We start from the raw sequence: 17,825 nt of genomic DNA, 5'->3' as shown, positions 1-17,825 counted from the left end.
AACCGCGAAACTTTTCTTTCAAACATCTTTTCCTAAAATGCGTAACTTTCCAGATAATCGGACGTGATGTTTTCAAACGAACACCCTGTACATCGGCGAGGTTAACGAATGGGGAAAACTGCACGAAGGTCTTTTACGATCTTTTAATAAAAACGTCCGGTGGATGTAAATCGCGAGACGATTCCGTATCGATGCCAAATCGTGAGAGATTTTTCGACGTTGGACGGCATGTAGTCGTCGTAGAAGCTAGCCGATATTGGAATTTTTACGAGGGGGTGTTAATCGGGAAGTGGAGAAGGCGGATCGAGAGGAGGATCTTGTCCCGAATGGAATTCATTTTCGAGGATTCGGCGTTACCACCTGGGGACTTTGATTAAATTTTATTTATGTTTTATGCACGCCTGCCGACCGGTTTTTCGACGTTTCTATCGTTCTTCGTTCTGCCAGAGCCGAAAGATGGCGGAGTGATTTCCTGTTAGACAAATTTAATTCGTGAAAAAGCGATAGAATTGCTTCTATCAGCATGTTGGAAGAAAACGAGAATAAAATGATACAATCGCGAGATCTGAATTTTTAATTTATTAAATTTAAGAAGCTTCTTTTAATAACGTTAAACTTGCTTTCGATAGTTTTGTTTTTTCACTCCTTAAATCGCGGTTATTTGAATTTTCTTCCTGCGTTATTAATATTCTTGATTTTTAGGATCCTTGAAAAACTATTTCCGTTAATTGTTCTGTTATGTAAAATACATGGTATATAAAATACAATATTTATTATAATATTATTTTATATTTATTAGGATTAATTAGATCATTTAGGATTAATATTCTTGATATTTAGAGTCCTTGAAAACCTATCTCCGTTAACTGTTCTGTTATATAAAATAATAATATATAATAAATATTGTAATATTTACTATAATATTATAATACTATTACAATATTTATTATAATATTATTAATATTCTTGACTTTTAGGGTCCTTGAAAACCTATCTCCGTTAACTGTTTTATTACATAAAATAATGTTATAATAAGTATTTGTAATATTATATTATATTATAATTGCTAATTATAAACGCTTATAATATTATATATATATAATGCTCATTGCAATAAAAAAAATTGCATCTACCGAAGAATTAAACGAAGCACAATCTAAGTTTAGACGATTCGGTATTGGATAACGATCTATGTCAACAGATTCGCTATCGAGAATAGAAGAGAAAATGTCTTCTTAAACTGCGAAGACAATTCGAAATTTTATATCTTACCCATATTCCTATAAGAGCGCAGGAAATTCGAAGGACCGCCCTCCCAGACTTGCAACTTAGGAGCTAGTAGAAAAGCGTATGTTATATCAGACGCAACAACGTTACCGCAGTCTGGCGAGTAAATAGCGCGAGTTCCCGTTTGGTCAGATACTAGATACCACTGAACGACGTTGTTCAGCACTCCAGTGTTTCTCCTTCTTTCGTATATGGTATCTAACCGTGTTAATCCCTCTTGTATATAAAACGGCTAGTGTACTCAACGTTCTGTATTCTGTTCGGATTTTATCCTCACTATTTTTATATTTTATTATTTTACTGTTACCAGTTTACTATTGCTATTAGCAGTCCACCTATATAACATTTCTTCTTCATCTATTATCCGTTCTTCGAATGAACTACAAATAATTGTACGTAAAATTTATATTAATTTAATAATCCAGTGACTTCGAATATTGATTCAGATATAGAAAAGAGATATTTTTAACTTTAATGCGATATTTTGATATTAATTTGATATTTTTAAGAATATATAAAATATTTATAAAGATAGTTATCTGAAGAAATATCGAATAAAGAATTTGGTATTGCTGATGGATTGCCATTGTAGATATCGTTTCATATTTGTACAATAATTATAAGAATAAATATTATATAATAATTTCATATTTTAATCTTCTTCGTTTTATTTTATTAATTTGTCATTATCCTTGGTAATTATTATATCGTTAATTCGAGCACGTGATTCTTATAATTTTGTGTTTTGCTAAATGAAATTTATGGTAAAAGGTGTGAGATTGCGAGATAACAAATTTCCTTCGCGCGTTATTAATTTGAAAGTTTTTATATAACAATCCTCGGGAGAAATATTATTTAATAAATTTCCTTTCAATCAACAAGATATCATTTTTCAGTATTTTCTACGATGCAACGCAATTTCTCCTGGATTTACGTTCTCCGCAATTCGGTGTAGCGAAGCTTTATCCTATCGAGGGAAGAAAGCTGAGAGCGTTGTTGGAAAAATCTGTTAATGGAGGTTCACGTGAGTGTGACTATGAGACCTTCCTCTCAGTGTTTGAATTACTATTTCTTCTTTGCCGATTCCATCCGGTCTCAACTTGGGATGCATTAAAAATGGCAGTTTGTCCTCCGCGTAAACGAATTCGGACAGGTGATCTTCCTTTTTAATCAAACTACTTCGATCGATCATTCTGTTGGCAAGAGGCAATTCGTCATTTCTTTGACGAATTGCCAGCGGTGACATGATCTTGTTTGACGAACAACGATGCGAAAATCAACCATATACTCTGCTCCTGGATTTAATGTGCAAGCACGTATCATAAATTAATTCACAATTATGTTCGAACGTGTCCTGAAATTTTTAGATCCAATCAAGTGGACAGATTTTTTTTAACGTTTTATACTTATTTTGTCAAAATATACTGTAGGATCTTTACTTATTAATTTATTTAAAATGGATTAAACAGGTGTTGGTTAAACAGGAAACGATGGTTATTTTACGCGAACTAAATACAATAACGTACTATAATTAAGACAACTAAATACTTAATTTACAAGTCTCGTCACCACGGTTTCAACGCTCTCCCGGACCACACTCTCTCGACAACGCTAGTGTCACGTAAAATAAAAAAAAAGGTATCGAACACTATCACTAGCAACACTATCTCCCAGACTTCTCGATTCCCACTCTCTGGCATCTCAACTCGCACTCTCCGACTTCTCGACTCACACTGACTGTTAATTCGTCTTTCTCCCTTAGTATTCCTTTGTCTTTTGTCTTAGCCCCACCACGTACGTGTTCCGCAACCGCTCGTGGCGAGAGTCACGCAAACCTTTTCCGCGAAACCATTCGATCGAAGGACCGACGATACATTGTTGGGTCTGTCGGCACTTAGGCTTCCTCGCGACATTGTTTATGGTTCAGCCGATATCTCTTAGGCCTTTCGTCCACGATACAATACAATACATTAATATACATGTAATAACTTCTTCTAGTTTGGCAACAATGTAACTTCATCAAGTAGATGACCAAGCAACCGTAACGTTATCGTAAATGTGTATAATAAATTCGCTACTTTTATTTCCATTTTGTGTTATTATTCGCAATTTATTATCAACTGTAGAAATTTTTGTTCTTCAATTTGGATAATTTTGTATCTTTCCGAATCCTTATGACGATCATCGGTGATAGAAATTTCCTTCTAAACGTTATCGACTTACAGGATCTCTGAAAATTTGTTTCCCCGATTGGTCAATTTTCATTTGCCAAATAAATTTCGAAATAATAGCTTCTTTGTGGATTATTGTTAGCCAGGATATTGTCACGACCGGCTCATTTTAAAACCGCAGATAAAGATGTGGCTGCACTTGGCAACAATGTATATCGCCGAAGCGAAGTGCCTAATGAACCATCAATATCCCAACGGTCCTTCCGCCGAATGTTCGAGAAGAAGGCGTGCATGGCAACAGTCGCGGACGCCTAACAAAGTCGAGGATAGTGGGGATATTGAGGGGTGACGAAAGAAAAATAAACGAATCCGATCGGAAGTCGAGTTGTAAGAGTCAGTCTTGAGAAGTCATGCCTAGAGCTCGGAAGTAAATTGTAAAGCAAGTGTTAGAAAAAAAGTAAAGTTTTTTTTTATTTTTCATCTTAAATTTCTTTTTTTATTTTTTTGTTATCTTACGTGACAATATCCTGGTCAATTAAAAATATCTACATTATCGAAAAAATAATGAAATGGAATTACAGAATTACTAACATGCTGGAATTAATAATAGTAGCTGCAACTCTATTTCGCTTGATTCTGAATAACGAATATAATACAATTAAATAATCATTGGTAATCGCAGATGATAATAATCGTCGCAATTTCATTGCTCTCGGTTCGCTGTAACAAATGGAATTAAACAAATGCGAATACTCTAAAGATAATAATCATCGTTATAATTTTATTGCTCTCGGTTCTCAATAACAAATATGATAAAATTACACAACCACTAACAAACTAATCATATCGAATCATCGTTATAATTTAATCATCATCCTTGATAATCATTCTATTCCTTTCAATTGTCGATAACAACTGTGATAAAATTAAACCATCGCTGTTAAACTGAAATCAATAATAATCGTTACAACTTCATTTCTCTTGGTTTTAAATAATTCCACGAAAAAAAAAAAAAAAAAAAAAACAGAATTTCCCTGTGTTCGATCGAGAACCGGACAGAGGGCAGAATAATTGGAAAGGAAAGATAAAGCGATCCCTTTTTTTCCACCGTGCATTCTGACGTGCTTTGAAAAGGTCGTACCTTGAACAGACATTCCGCGAAAAGGAATTCGTGCTGCTTTGACGAGGATCATAAACTATTCAGCTCCTGCAGCATCGCGATGACAGTTCACCGTGTCCCTGGGAATATTTGCAACTCACAGGATGAAACAGTAAATTATTTCTGGACGAAAACATCAAAGCTTTCTCCGGTCCTCTTCAACTACCATTGCTCACCTTCAGCTCTTTGGATATCGCGTTCCTTTTCTCCCTTTAGAGAATCCCTGGCTGAGAGTGCGCACGACATCCGCAGTTGAATTACATTTTACATCCAGTTGGATTATATCGGCGAGATACATTTCCGGCCGCTATTATAAAATCTCTGTATTCAGATGGAAAGTAACGATCGAAGCAATTTTATTGTCACTCGAAATATCTTTCAACACGTCGTACGGATTCGTTCGTTAAACTGCAATTTATGCTCCGTTGCCATAATTTAGCCTCGGCCTTAAATAACATCAAATCGACGCCTACGCCATCTTCCCGACATCGAGGAATCGATTGCTACGAAAGAAATATTCGAATTGAAAAACTTTCACGATCGCAAATTCTAATCTACGATTTATCGTCGATATATGCTTACGTAATTATTGGAAAGAAAAATACATGTTGTTAAAACATTTATCGTATGTTTCGATAAGGTAGCAGAAAGAGTTGGATAGACATTGGCGAATACCGGTGTGCAGTCTGGGATTTCATTTTCGGTTTGACCGTTATAACTGCGAGTTTAGCTGGTCAATCGCTTGATTGAACCATAGTCTGGATTTGGCTGAGGTTACGACCGAGAAAGATCTTCGATAACCGAATCTCAGGATCGATGAAGCTCTAATCAAGCTGATTCTCGGGTAATGGAACGGAAGGGAGTTTGGCAGTAATTGGGCAGAAGTGAAATTAATTAGGACGCGTTTATAGAAGCGTATTCAGACCTGTTTTTGATGATATCTGCTGCGTACTGTTAGGGTTTTCTAAGCGATAACGTTATTCATTTCGTTCCTTCGGATCGTGTTTTTCATCGATAAGCATTAAATATGTATTTGAACGGTCCTTTCGGCAAGAAATTAATTATTATAAATTTATTAATTCGTTCATTTCCGAGTTAAATTTGTCTGTTAAATTATGGAATTTCTTTAATTATTTGTTTTATTTCATTTTGTATTAACAGACCTTTAAACGACAAATGTTTCAATGTTATCAATTTAATTGAAGAAATTTAATAAACTATATCTCTGATACATCATTTTTTCACGTTCTTTGTAACGAATCGTCCAAGCCAAAATGAGAAAAGTTTATTTGCCAACGTCAGAGGAATTAAGTAAAAAACTTATTCTCCGCTTGGTATTTATGGTTCGTACGATTAGCTACAGAACCGTCCCTAATGGCAGCCATAAAAGCATGATCCGCCAGTAAATTGTTAGAATCATATGGCCCAAGTTTGCCTGGAAGGATCCCAAAACGTAATTTCACCTCGCTACTGGAAAAGACGTCGAGGGGATAAATTCTTCATAACTAATGGAATTCAAATTATGTATATGTGTCTACATAGCTATATATGTATACGTTCACTCGGTAACTGGGAAACTTTCAGCCTCCATAACTTCGAAGATATTCACATTTTTCACGCGTGTTATATACACACACATATGTAAGAAACGTGATATCAATAAGTATGTCGCTTAATCTTCTTGCTTAATTTCTACTACGTGATTTAATCAGATACCTTCAATATGGAATTTTCTAATATCTTTAGATCTGCAAAAATTCTATATTTCTAAACCTATATTTTCATATATTGTATTTAACAGTTTACCATGTATTTGAAATTTTCAATCTTCAAAAATTGTATTTTTTTTTTCCTTCAGCCTTTGCAACATTCTTCTTAACATAGTCTCCAATTATTTTTGACGTTCGGATTGTTTCAGTATTATTTATTCACTGTGAACGTTTATGAGAGTTCAGGTTTCTCTATGTACGACTAGAGAAATAGAGTTTAAATAAATATTTGTTACATTTTTAAGTACCATAATGTATACATTTATCGAGAACAGAAAGTGTAATAGTTTTAATTGGCAGAGTTCTCCAAGGTTCGTTTTTTTGCTATTGTATTTGTTATTCTATTACATCGTATGTGTTCCATTCAATGATTTTTTTTTTAAAATACAACTTGCAGATAGCATAGAAAAATATACATTTATTCTTTCGACTTCTTTAAATTTTATAACAACTGTCAAAAATACAGTTCAACGATCAATGCAACAACGACAAATATTTGTTCAATTTTTAAATATTATAATATACATATATATTTATTTATTTATTTTTCGGCTTCACAGCCTAGAAAAAGGGCTTGGCTTACATATTTCTGTCTCTCACTCGTTCTCATAATTTAATTAAAGCATCCAAAGATTCACACTTATTCAAACTGCCATCCCAAACACACGTATCTCATCTTATATCTAATACTAACACTTAAACATATATATCTTCGTTTCTCTGTGCACTATACGCATACGTTACTTAACCTATACACTGTCGCATAGCTATGTTTCGCTTAGTTCAATACTTAAAATACCACAGACGATACAAAACACAATAAAATTTGCTTTACCTCCTGTACATTCCTACGTATTTAAATCGCAGCCTATAAATTCACAAACATCAGTCATTGTGGATTTTCATGCATTTACGAGAAACTTAAAGGTGAAGAAATAGAATGCATACGATGTATTAGGTCGTTCGAAAAGTTTCTTTCGTTTTATAAGGAAATAATAGATGTGAGGTGTAATAAGTGTCCGTGAAATAGTAGCTGCTGGGGCTGTAGATGTCGCTTGCTGGGGTACTGCTGTATTTTCTTCCTATTTAAGAATCGTGGAAGAAAAATCGGACTACCGGCGCCGGGATTCGAACCCGGGTCCCGAACGTTTGTAACCTAAAGGCGCTAATCACTGGGCTACCGTCGTGCGGTGGCGCTACCACTGCGCTACCGTCGTCCGGTGTTAGTTAGTGTCGAGTGGCGCCACAGATGCACAACATTTTCCGTTTTATATTATTTTATCGAATTACGTATGATCCATTTTGTTCTATCAAGATAAAGATTACAACAGATTAGGTTTCATGTTTGTATAAAGATGCGTTCTGTAAAAGAAAGACACTTTTCGGACAACCTAATATAAAAATGTATAACGCATTCAAAGTTACGATATTTTACAGCTGAGACAAATTCCTTTCTCACAGCTTAAATTCCATTTTTCCAATTGTACTGGAAAAACATATGAATTTCTATGGATTATTCGCGATCTATTAATCACCCGACACCAAAAGCTCCAACATTCCTCTGAGCGGGAATGAATCAAACATTCAAATATTTTCCTCCGCCCATGGAATTCCACAATCTCCTAGCTAACTTACTATTATCGCAGTTGTTGGAATGTTCTTCGATAATTGCTGACTAACCACCGATAATCGAACCGGTGTTCCAGTGTGGCGGTCAGAGCGGTGTCTGGACAGCAAGCGTGATCATACTGTCAATCGGAAGCTGGGTCGGGAAAGTTGGCCCACGACCAGCCGATGGCGAGACTGCACACCTGACATCGCCCAAGGAAAGGTTGGAGACCGTGCGGCAGGTTCTTTCCGAGGTGCCTTTGATCGACGGCCACAATGATCTGCCCTGGAACATTAGAAACTTCGTTCACAACCAACTGGCCGAATTCGATTTCGACAAGGATCTACGACAGGTCGCGCCTTGGAGCAAGAGCGCCTGGAGTCAAACTGACTTGGTTAGGCTACGTCAAGGCATGGTCGGCGGTCAGGTAATTATCTTAATTACAAATAGCCTGATTATCCATCCCATATTTGCATACCATTACGCCTATTATGTCATTCGAAAAACAGACTTAATTAGTTAGGTCCAAGTATATTAAATTTCGTGTCATTTTGTAGCAGTAGAACCTGATTAAAAGACGTTTAATTGGAAAATTAAGCTCAATAATTTCGTAGCCAGTGTGATATTACGTTAGGTATTTCATTTTGAGCGTTTCAGGGACCGAACTATCCGTGTCTCTTGCCTGCTCCATTCTGCGTATATTATCTGCTTTGGTTTGGTGTATTTTCGAAACAATTTGATTAAACGAAGCGATTCATAACATATCGACGCATTAATACATCGATTTAACGCGTGATTCGTGAAAGTTGATCAAAATAATTTTACACAGATGGAATTAAAAAGACGCGTGATAAGGATAATCGCCTCCCTTCGTCCTCGCAGATCCGCTCAAACGTTCGTTTCTGTTCGCTTCTTTATCATCTGGAAAAAAAAGATCCGAGAATTAAATTCTCATGAAGCGGTAAATAAATAAATAAATAAACATCTAAACAAATAAATATGAACAAACATATCCGATAAATGAACAGGGAAGAGAATTTACGTTTAAAGTTCGACTCTTCCATTACCCGATCAACCAGTTCCTTTGCTCCATACTTAAAAATATCAAAGTTTAAAAATAGCAAGGTGCCTCAAGAATAAATCGGTGTTTACCATATAGTTAAACACAGGGGTTACTTCGGGTTACTCGTCTGGGACAAGTTGAATGCATCGATTAACGTCACAAAGCCTTGGGAACTCGTCACGCTCGACCATGGTGCACAAACACACGCACACGTTGTGTACAAGCGTACAGATTTACCCAGCAACATGCTTACAGCCACGTAACCAAAGAATTAAGGAAAATTAAAGGAGAAATATTTTCGCAGCACGTTCGCGCATATTTCTCTGTGAACTGGAAAACTTATGTGAAACGTAGGCAAAAGAAGGGAATAATAAAACAAGCCGGCTAGCCACCGCATGAAATTCGTTCAGTTGTTTATTTGGACAACTAGAAGGAACGTTGTAATTAATCAGCAGCCTCTTTGCAGGGCCGCTCTGCCTCGGTGCAGAACAGTTTTTCCAAACTTGTTCGACCTCACGCGAACGATTTTGCTTGCACACTGTTGAGATATGTATAATTTTCTGTGCTGGACTAGGTTAAACGCGCAGTAGGAATACTTGTATGTGAGTATCAGTGTGTGGGAGTATGTGTGTGCGCGGCGTCTCGAAAACAGATGGATGTAAACTGTACAGTCGTTAGAAGCATCTGAAACAGTCGGTTAACAGTCGGTATAGAAGAAAGCGCTGAGACGCGTGCAAATATGTATCGATAAATATAATAGAGATCGTCCATTAAATAAATGTATAACTATTTCAATATTAATTAAAAGTGTAAATTTTGTGTTCCTGTAACATTATTTCGGTTTCAAAGATCCAAAATTCTCAACACACACAGTTTCGATAGTAGTTGAACGCTTACTATGCAAAACTTTTACGTTCATATCGTATGTGCTGTATAAAACATTTAAAAATTTTATTAGCATTGTAACGAGACAGGTAATCACGATTATACCTGTGGTATTTGTAATCAATCTGAAAATGTATATAGAAATTAGAGAAGATATTTGTTGCAAACGAATATGTACACTTTGATACTTGATTTATACCGACTGTATGTTAAATTTGATTAAAGTTCGGCTAAAGTAACAATTTAACGATGAATTAATAATTAAAAATGGCATTTACTATCTTCTTATGAAACTGGAAGACTGTAAATTTAAATCGCATTGGAAAATATATCGCTGCTTATATTACACGTTGAAAGTCTTTCTATGGGAATAGGAGAATCTTCTTCGTTCAGTTGATAATTCAGAAATGAAAAGTTTGTCGAGTAAGAAAGCATTGTTAGAAAATTTGACGATTGCACGCGCCAGTTTTATCGACTTGTTCGTATCTGTTCAAAATGTACCCTTCGTATTAATTTTATCATAACGACATTTATCGTGTCTTTGCAAATATCAAATTTCCTCTGTGCACGTGTCTCGCGTTGTACGAAACGAATTCTATGGAGATGAGACGTTAGACAAAAATATTTCCTGCTATCGACTAGTAAAATTACGAGAGATTGAAACTTTTATGTAACATTTGTGTACCACGTATCAAATTCTGAAGCGGTTTAAGAGAAACGTATCGATAATGTTTAACACTAGAACTACCCAGATACTACTAGAATAGTTAACACGAAGCTATTTCTACCAAAACCAGCTAAAATGACTGGTGTTTAAAAAATACGTAATAATAGAATATTTTTATATTCATCGATTTATTACTTTCTTACAGAAGCAATTCCATGTTATGTAGCACATTTTTGGTATTGTTAATCCATCTGGGACTATGATCCCTGAACGTGGATTGACAAATTTATAAAACTGTAGAGCCAGTCATTTTCACCGAGTTTGTGGTATTTCTAGTGTTAGCATCTAGCGATCGATCCAGAATTTTCCTGATAATCGATATCATCATATCGAACGCGTGGCAAGTTGTAGAAAATGAGGAAACTGGTTAATTGAGGTTCGATAAACAGATTGCAGCATCCTTTTACGCTTTGACGAGTACCGATCATTTTCACTGGTATTGGTATAAGTAGCCTTGGTACAAAATTATTTTCAGTTTGAATACATAAAAAAGAAAATAAAGCTCGTTATATTATTCTTTTAGTTATCGTTGCGGAACTCGTTACATCATTGCGGGAAAAAATATAACACGAAGTAGGAATATTGTAATAAAATTGTAAAACCAGTCAATTTCACTGGTGTGGTAGTTCTGGCGTTAATTCTCATCTTCGATACGCCCGTAGATGGGGAAAAATAAGATTCGCGAAGAAGATTAGTAAAATACGTAATCGTACAAGAAGTTTATCCCTCGATCTTAATCCACCCTATAAAACAACCCTCTTTTGGCAAACTGTAGCTTATTATCGCCGATATCTCCCCTATATCTCGCGATAGCTTTAACGTTTTTTTCCCCCTCGAGTTGGCTGATCCTCTGAACGGGGATCACCGGCGTCAAACAAAAATTCTGATCGGATTATTTGCGTCGAGAATGTGGTTACGTAAAACAAGCATAATCCTTTGGTATCGAGGCGATTTATCGGGATAGAATATCAAAGATATGGCGAACCAAACAGATTTAACGTATCGATCAGTCGTTGAATCTGAAGCGCTCGAAGCACGTTTATAAGCTCGATCGTGACTTGCGGTGCAGGCGGCAGGACATTTGACCTTCCGCGTGTTCAACTTAGTCGTCCGAAAGTGCGATAGGAAACGGAACATTTCGCAGTTGAAGAGAACAGGTGGTTCATGTACACTGTCGCACGAAAATTTGCAATCGTGCGGCGTTTATTGTTAGTCGTTTGATCGTTTTCTAATCGTAACTAAGTTTTGTGACAGCATATGTTGGATTAGTACGTTATAAAATATAAAATAAAGGGATATAAGATTTTTATATATAAAAACATTCCATTTGTCGTTGAGATTTAACAGTTTTTATGTAATTTAAACATAAACATTGAAAGAATAGATGTATATTTTTATATGCTAGTCGTATTTTTTTAATAATATCTTTGGATGGAACATATAGGATGTAGTAGAATTATAAATACAATAGCAATAGCCATATGTTTGGTACCATATATTTATTTATTGCAATATATGCCCTTTTCTCAGAAAATATTGATCTCAGAACTAAAGTAGATTTTCTCTGTATGTAAAATTACTCTGCCAATTAAAGTAATTGCTCTTTCTGTGCTTAATGGATGATTAAAATTTGCAAAATGAATATTTAAAAGATTGAATAAAACGCTACTGACACGTATAACGTCAAAGGGAAAGTTGCTGATGAAATGTTAACGTACACTATATCGGAAAATTCATAATGAAAAGAGGAACACTGAAAAGAACAATGAAAAGAACCGCATCCGGAATACTTAATTGCAAAATCGTTTACCAGAATCTGTATGTCCACTTCATTAAATCCCATTCGACTAATTTCGCTGTAACAGAGGAACCATTACGATGAAACAGCGTTGCAAATAACCTTCCATGTCGATTGAAGAGAATAACTTCTATACCCTGCTTACCATTGGATTACCGTGAAAGTCTTTTCCAGTCTCGTTTGCCTACGCTTTAAAACCTTTCAGAGCTTAAAAGCTGTACGAAAATAAAAAGTAACGCTTTCAGTAATTACTACCAGGTATAATAAAAGCTATCTCGAGAATATCGCTGTATTACACAAAAAGGAAGGAAACTTTCAGCTGGATCGCATCGATAACAGAAAAAGATATTTTCTTCAAATATCCAGTTTCCTCTAAGACACAAATTTTCTTTGGTTCGTCTTTCGCTATTAATAAAAGAAAATATACACAGGATATATCGACACACATTTTTACATATTCGCGTGAATACGATTATTTGTAACATATGAAGTACCTTCATTTTTCAACATCTTTCGTAAATTAACAAAACGAAAATTAAATTGCGAAAGAAGAAGGAATAAAAACAGGCAATTTTAAAATTTCTTGAAAAATATCTGTATATCACGGCTTTAAAGTAAATATAAACGCTTGTTTATTTATGATAGAGTATAATTCGTTGGCAAAATTATAAACTAGGAGACCCGGACGTTGTTCTTATTCTTGTTAGCTGTCGTACAATATTTATGTCGCGATAAAATTTATTTATCTTGAATGTCAAACTACGCAGAAACATACAAAACGTTTCTCTACGATAAAGAAACTATCCTGATTAATTCTAATTAAATTTCATATCGTGTCATACAGATACATGTACTATATGATATATTTGTTTGTTATTTCACAGGAACCGCAAGCAAGTAGTAGGTACTTAATCTCTAATTAGTTTGCCATTAATTATCAATATTCGATACTATCGATACAAACGATACTTAGGAACGTCGGTGTAAATATAAAACGCTCGCAGTTTCATACGAGTCGAAATACGCAGAAGACGAAAATCGGAAATCGCTTCTACTTATTTACTTCTCCATTAATTAATAACATTCGGTATCGTTCATACAAACCCACGAAATTATGTCCGTGCGATGTTTACGACATCGAACGACAGCGTACGTATAGAACGAACGTTTGGAATTTCGCGCGAGACAGCGTGCAAAGGGCAGAAATCGGACAGACGGTCGACGCAATATTCGTCGTTCGGTGAGAGCCGTTTCAAATCCAGCAAGCAACGTTTCAGCGCAGCGAGCCGCATATCCCCGGGAACGGCAATATTAAGAAAGACAAGGCTGCCGCGAGATGACACAGAAAACGTTGCTTTCTTCGCCAAGGTAAGCGTGTAACGCGACACACATAATGAAACACACGGCAACGATAGTGTGCGCTAGCTGGCGAAACAGAAAACGGCCCGATATTACGTTGCACAAACACGAGCAAGCCCGATATCATCCCTCTATACGCGTTGCGCCAGCGTTTTCCACCGCAAGCTCGTTACCGGTTCTCCAGGTTTTCTGACTGCTTCTTCTTTTTACGTAGCAGCTACCTAGCCGGTTGGCTTTCTTCCTGCCCGGCTGTTTCTCGTTTTTCCTCTTCTCCTTTTGCCACGTTCGCGCTGGATATGCCATTACCGCGCCACCCAGCCGAGCATTCGTCGCAGCAACCAACGATCCTGAGAATCGTCAGCGGAATCGCGACGCATGTCCCCACCTACGAAACGTACGATGGAATTTAGAGAACGAGATTGTACGATGTTTCGTGGTTTAGTTTTTCACTCGGTTGAACATACTTTGCGTTTTAGGAGACAACACGAACGATCAACTGTCGAGAATAATAATGTTAAAATAAAGCAGATTTGCTGGCAACCTGCAATATGTTAGCATCGGATCTTTATTGCAATTAGTTTATTTACAATAAACAGATGTTGGTTAAAAAGGAAACGGTGGTTGTTTAACGCGAATTAATCACAGTAACGTATTATAATTAAGACAATTAGATAGTTAATTTGCAGCTCTCGTCACCACGGACCCAGCGCTGTTTCTTACGCGGACCACATTCTCTCGACAACGCTAGCAACACCATCTCCCTGACTTTTCGATTCACACTCTCTGGCTTCTCAACTGACACTCTCCGACTTCTCGACTAACGCTGACTGTTAATTCGTCTTTCTCCCTTAGCGTCCCTTTGTCCTTTGCCTTAGCCCCACTACGCACGTGTTCCCCAACCGCTCGTGGCCAAAATCACGTAAGCCTTTTTCGCGAAACTATTCGATCGAAAGATCGACGATACATTGTTGGGCCTGTTGGCACTTCGGCTTTCTCGCGACATTGTTTATAATTTTTCCGATATCTCTTAGGCCTTTCGTCCGCGATCAGGTTGTCCGGAAAGTGTCTTTATTTTACAATACAAACAATACAAATTTACAATACAAATTTTAGTACAAACATGAAACCTAATCTGTCGAACGTTGTAATCTTTATCTTGATAAAACAAAATGGATCGTACGTAATTCGATAAAATAATATAAAACGGAAAATGTTGTGTATCCGTTATTTCCTTATAAAACGGAAGAAACTTTTCGGACGACCTAATATCTTTCAATTCAACTTTGCACGCCGAGTAGTCAAAGTTGTACGTGACTATGTCATTAGTCCATAATATCAGAATAAAACTCGATTTATCTGAATTTGTCGACGGGCAAGTAATTTATGTAATTGGAGTTCGTTTAATAGGAGATCACCGATTTTCCTCGTTACCCATTATTTTTCCTTCGCATAATAGGGGCTCGCGTTCAGACAAGTGAATCGAGCTGGCAAAAGTTCGGCTGATCGGACATTAACTGGAATTTCGTTCGAATAAATGGAGTCCAGATGAACGTGGTTCTACCGTAATAACCAACAAATTAAAAAATAATGTGCACTTTAGAACCTAACGAGATTAAGAAATAGAAGTAAAGCCTAAGAATTGGAAAATACTATTGTCCATTTTAGGTTCGACCACTATGGAGAACAACGAGTAATTCCAACACAGAAATTCTTCAACGATTCCAATCAAAAACTCTAAGATCCTTAATAGATGCACCTTAATATGTTACCAACAAAACGACCTTAAGATACCTACAGTTAGAGAAGAAATATCCAAATTCATTAATAGATATAACATAAGAATTAACAACCACCAAAATCCACTTGTTATGCCCCGAGGCTTACTATAGGCCGTGTTCCTAGCCGTCTTCCTTGGTACCATAATGTCGCAGACAGATCGTCTTACATGACCGGCGAAATATACCCAAAGTAGCGATAAGCGCGTAGCTGTCGTCAAGCAGCGAGTTCTAGAAACATCGATTCGCCTTCGGTCCGTTATTTTATCTGCACAAAAAAGGTGGTATACGTGATCATAGGCGCGAACGTTTGCGAGATCCGAGCGTGGTGGGGGTCGTCTGCCAGAGAAGGACAAAATCGAAGGGCAGTCAGTGGCAAATGAGAATTCGAACTGAATGCATCGAGAGGTTCAGAGAAATAAAATCGAGGGAGTTTAGTCAAACGAATACGTCGAGAAATATCATAAAGTCGGGTCGAATTACAGTAACAAACTAACAGTATCATCGTTAAATCATTTGTGACGTGTCCATTATAATTTTAAATATCGTTGGAAATAGAAGTTTATATTAACCCTGTTAATTCAGTGTTACGATCATGTGAACTACCTCTGTTATCCTAATCGAAACACGGAAACGACTGATTCGCGGCGTCGATTATTAGAATCGTAGCGAGAAATTACGCCTCTTGCGATCGCGTCTCTTCGCGAACGGTCGTAACACCGCTAGTTATTCAATTAATTGATCAGATCTCCAGGCTAAAAAGACATTCCCCTTTAGATTTAATCGTTTATTATTCACGTTATAGTACCACACCAGAATAATTTACTTACAATTCTCAATGAGAATTGATCGTAAACTACTTCCAAATAAAAAAAAGGTCCGATCAGAGAGAATATCAAGAACTATCGTAGAAGCAAAGTGATATGTACCCAGCGAATTACGATAATAACAAGTTAACATCGTTGGACGAATTTCTTACTTTCTTACGAGTTCGTCTATGCTGATAGAAGAATATTACGAAAATTGAATCAGAAAATAAGTTTCAACGGACGTGTAATTCATTCGTTTGCCATTGCACTTGTTTTCCCCTAAGGAGAACAGAAGTTCGCCACAAGGAACCATAAAGGAAACCAATCTCCGCTCCCAGGCGAAGACTGTATACGTAAGAGAAAACGGAAGATGAAAAAATGTTCTATGTTCTAGTACATCATCTTCCGTATATTGCGTAACCTCAACGCAACAATTTTCTTTTTCGATGTTCCTCCTTTCAGCTTTGCATTTTCTGTCTTACACGGCAAACTTTCGTCCTCAATTTTCTGCAAATTCAATTTATTCCGTAGCGAAAGATAATTTCCTACTTGCCCGGCCGAGACGAGTTTCGATTACGAATAATCAAAATGAAAATAAAAGTAAAAATAGATAGGGGCGAAGATAAATTACCGAACTGTTTTTTAACTTCGGTATGCGTGTCAAAAGTTTCGATTCGATTCGTTTAATTATTTAACGAAAGCAACAGAGTTTCACCTGCTATTTATTTATTACTTATTATTTATAATCCGAAGCTTCCGCTCGTCGATAAAAATTCATTACTCGTTGCGTTGTTCGAAAACAACGAAAATATCAAACCTGAGAGGAAATCGATATTCCAGAGAACGCGTGAAAAATGTTATATCACGCATTGTCCAGCCTTATTATAGAAACGAATGTAAAAATCGTGAAACCGATAAAACTGCAGATAATCGACCGCTACTTTCAAGGTTTCACAGTCACTGAAATTTCAGGCTTAGAAAGCTGCGTCACCGTAATAATTCTGTGGTATTCGTCACGATTCATCGACTCGTTCAAAGAATTCTGAAAGTAATTATAAATTTGAAATGGAATTAAATTAGAAAATGGGCAAGACGAGAGACAAAGGGAAATTGACATATTCGTATTTTCATTTTTATTCGAAATTGAACCTCGTCAGTTGCTATAACTATATCGTTGCAATCTTTGTGGCCCGATTAACCGCAAGTTACAACGAATTTTCATGTAGACGATTATTTATGGACGCTACGTGATACCATATTTGCGGTACGATGAATCACGAGCGTAGAACCACTCTCATAAAATTTGTCACGGTTTCGCAGTATAAAGTAATACGTAATAAATTGGAGTACAATAATGGACAACGATCTTATTAAACTGCAATAATGAACCAAAATTCGAGCAACGTTCGCCATC

At 36.4% G+C, this 17,825-nt stretch overlaps 1 protein-coding gene across 2 annotated transcripts in view; it reads left to right on the top strand.

The window, feature by feature from the left end:
• Positions 1–17,825, top strand: part of LOC122569613 (dipeptidase 1-like) — a 229,673-nt gene that overhangs the window by 198,498 nt on the left and 13,350 nt on the right. For both annotated transcript variants that reach the window (XM_043730901.1, XM_043730899.1), the window contains exon 2: positions 8,093–8,422. In XM_043730901.1, coding sequence (XP_043586836.1) covers positions 8,093–8,422 — 330 coding nt within the window. The remainder of the gene's footprint in view (positions 1–8,092; positions 8,423–17,825) is intronic.

This window comes from Bombus pyrosoma, linkage group LG7 (genome assembly GCF_014825855.1).
Source record: "Bombus pyrosoma isolate SC7728 linkage group LG7, ASM1482585v1, whole genome shotgun sequence".
In the NCBI taxonomy this organism is placed as follows: Eukaryota; Metazoa; Arthropoda; class Insecta; order Hymenoptera; family Apidae; genus Bombus; species Bombus pyrosoma.
This window is presented reverse-complemented; position numbering and strand designations above follow the sequence as displayed.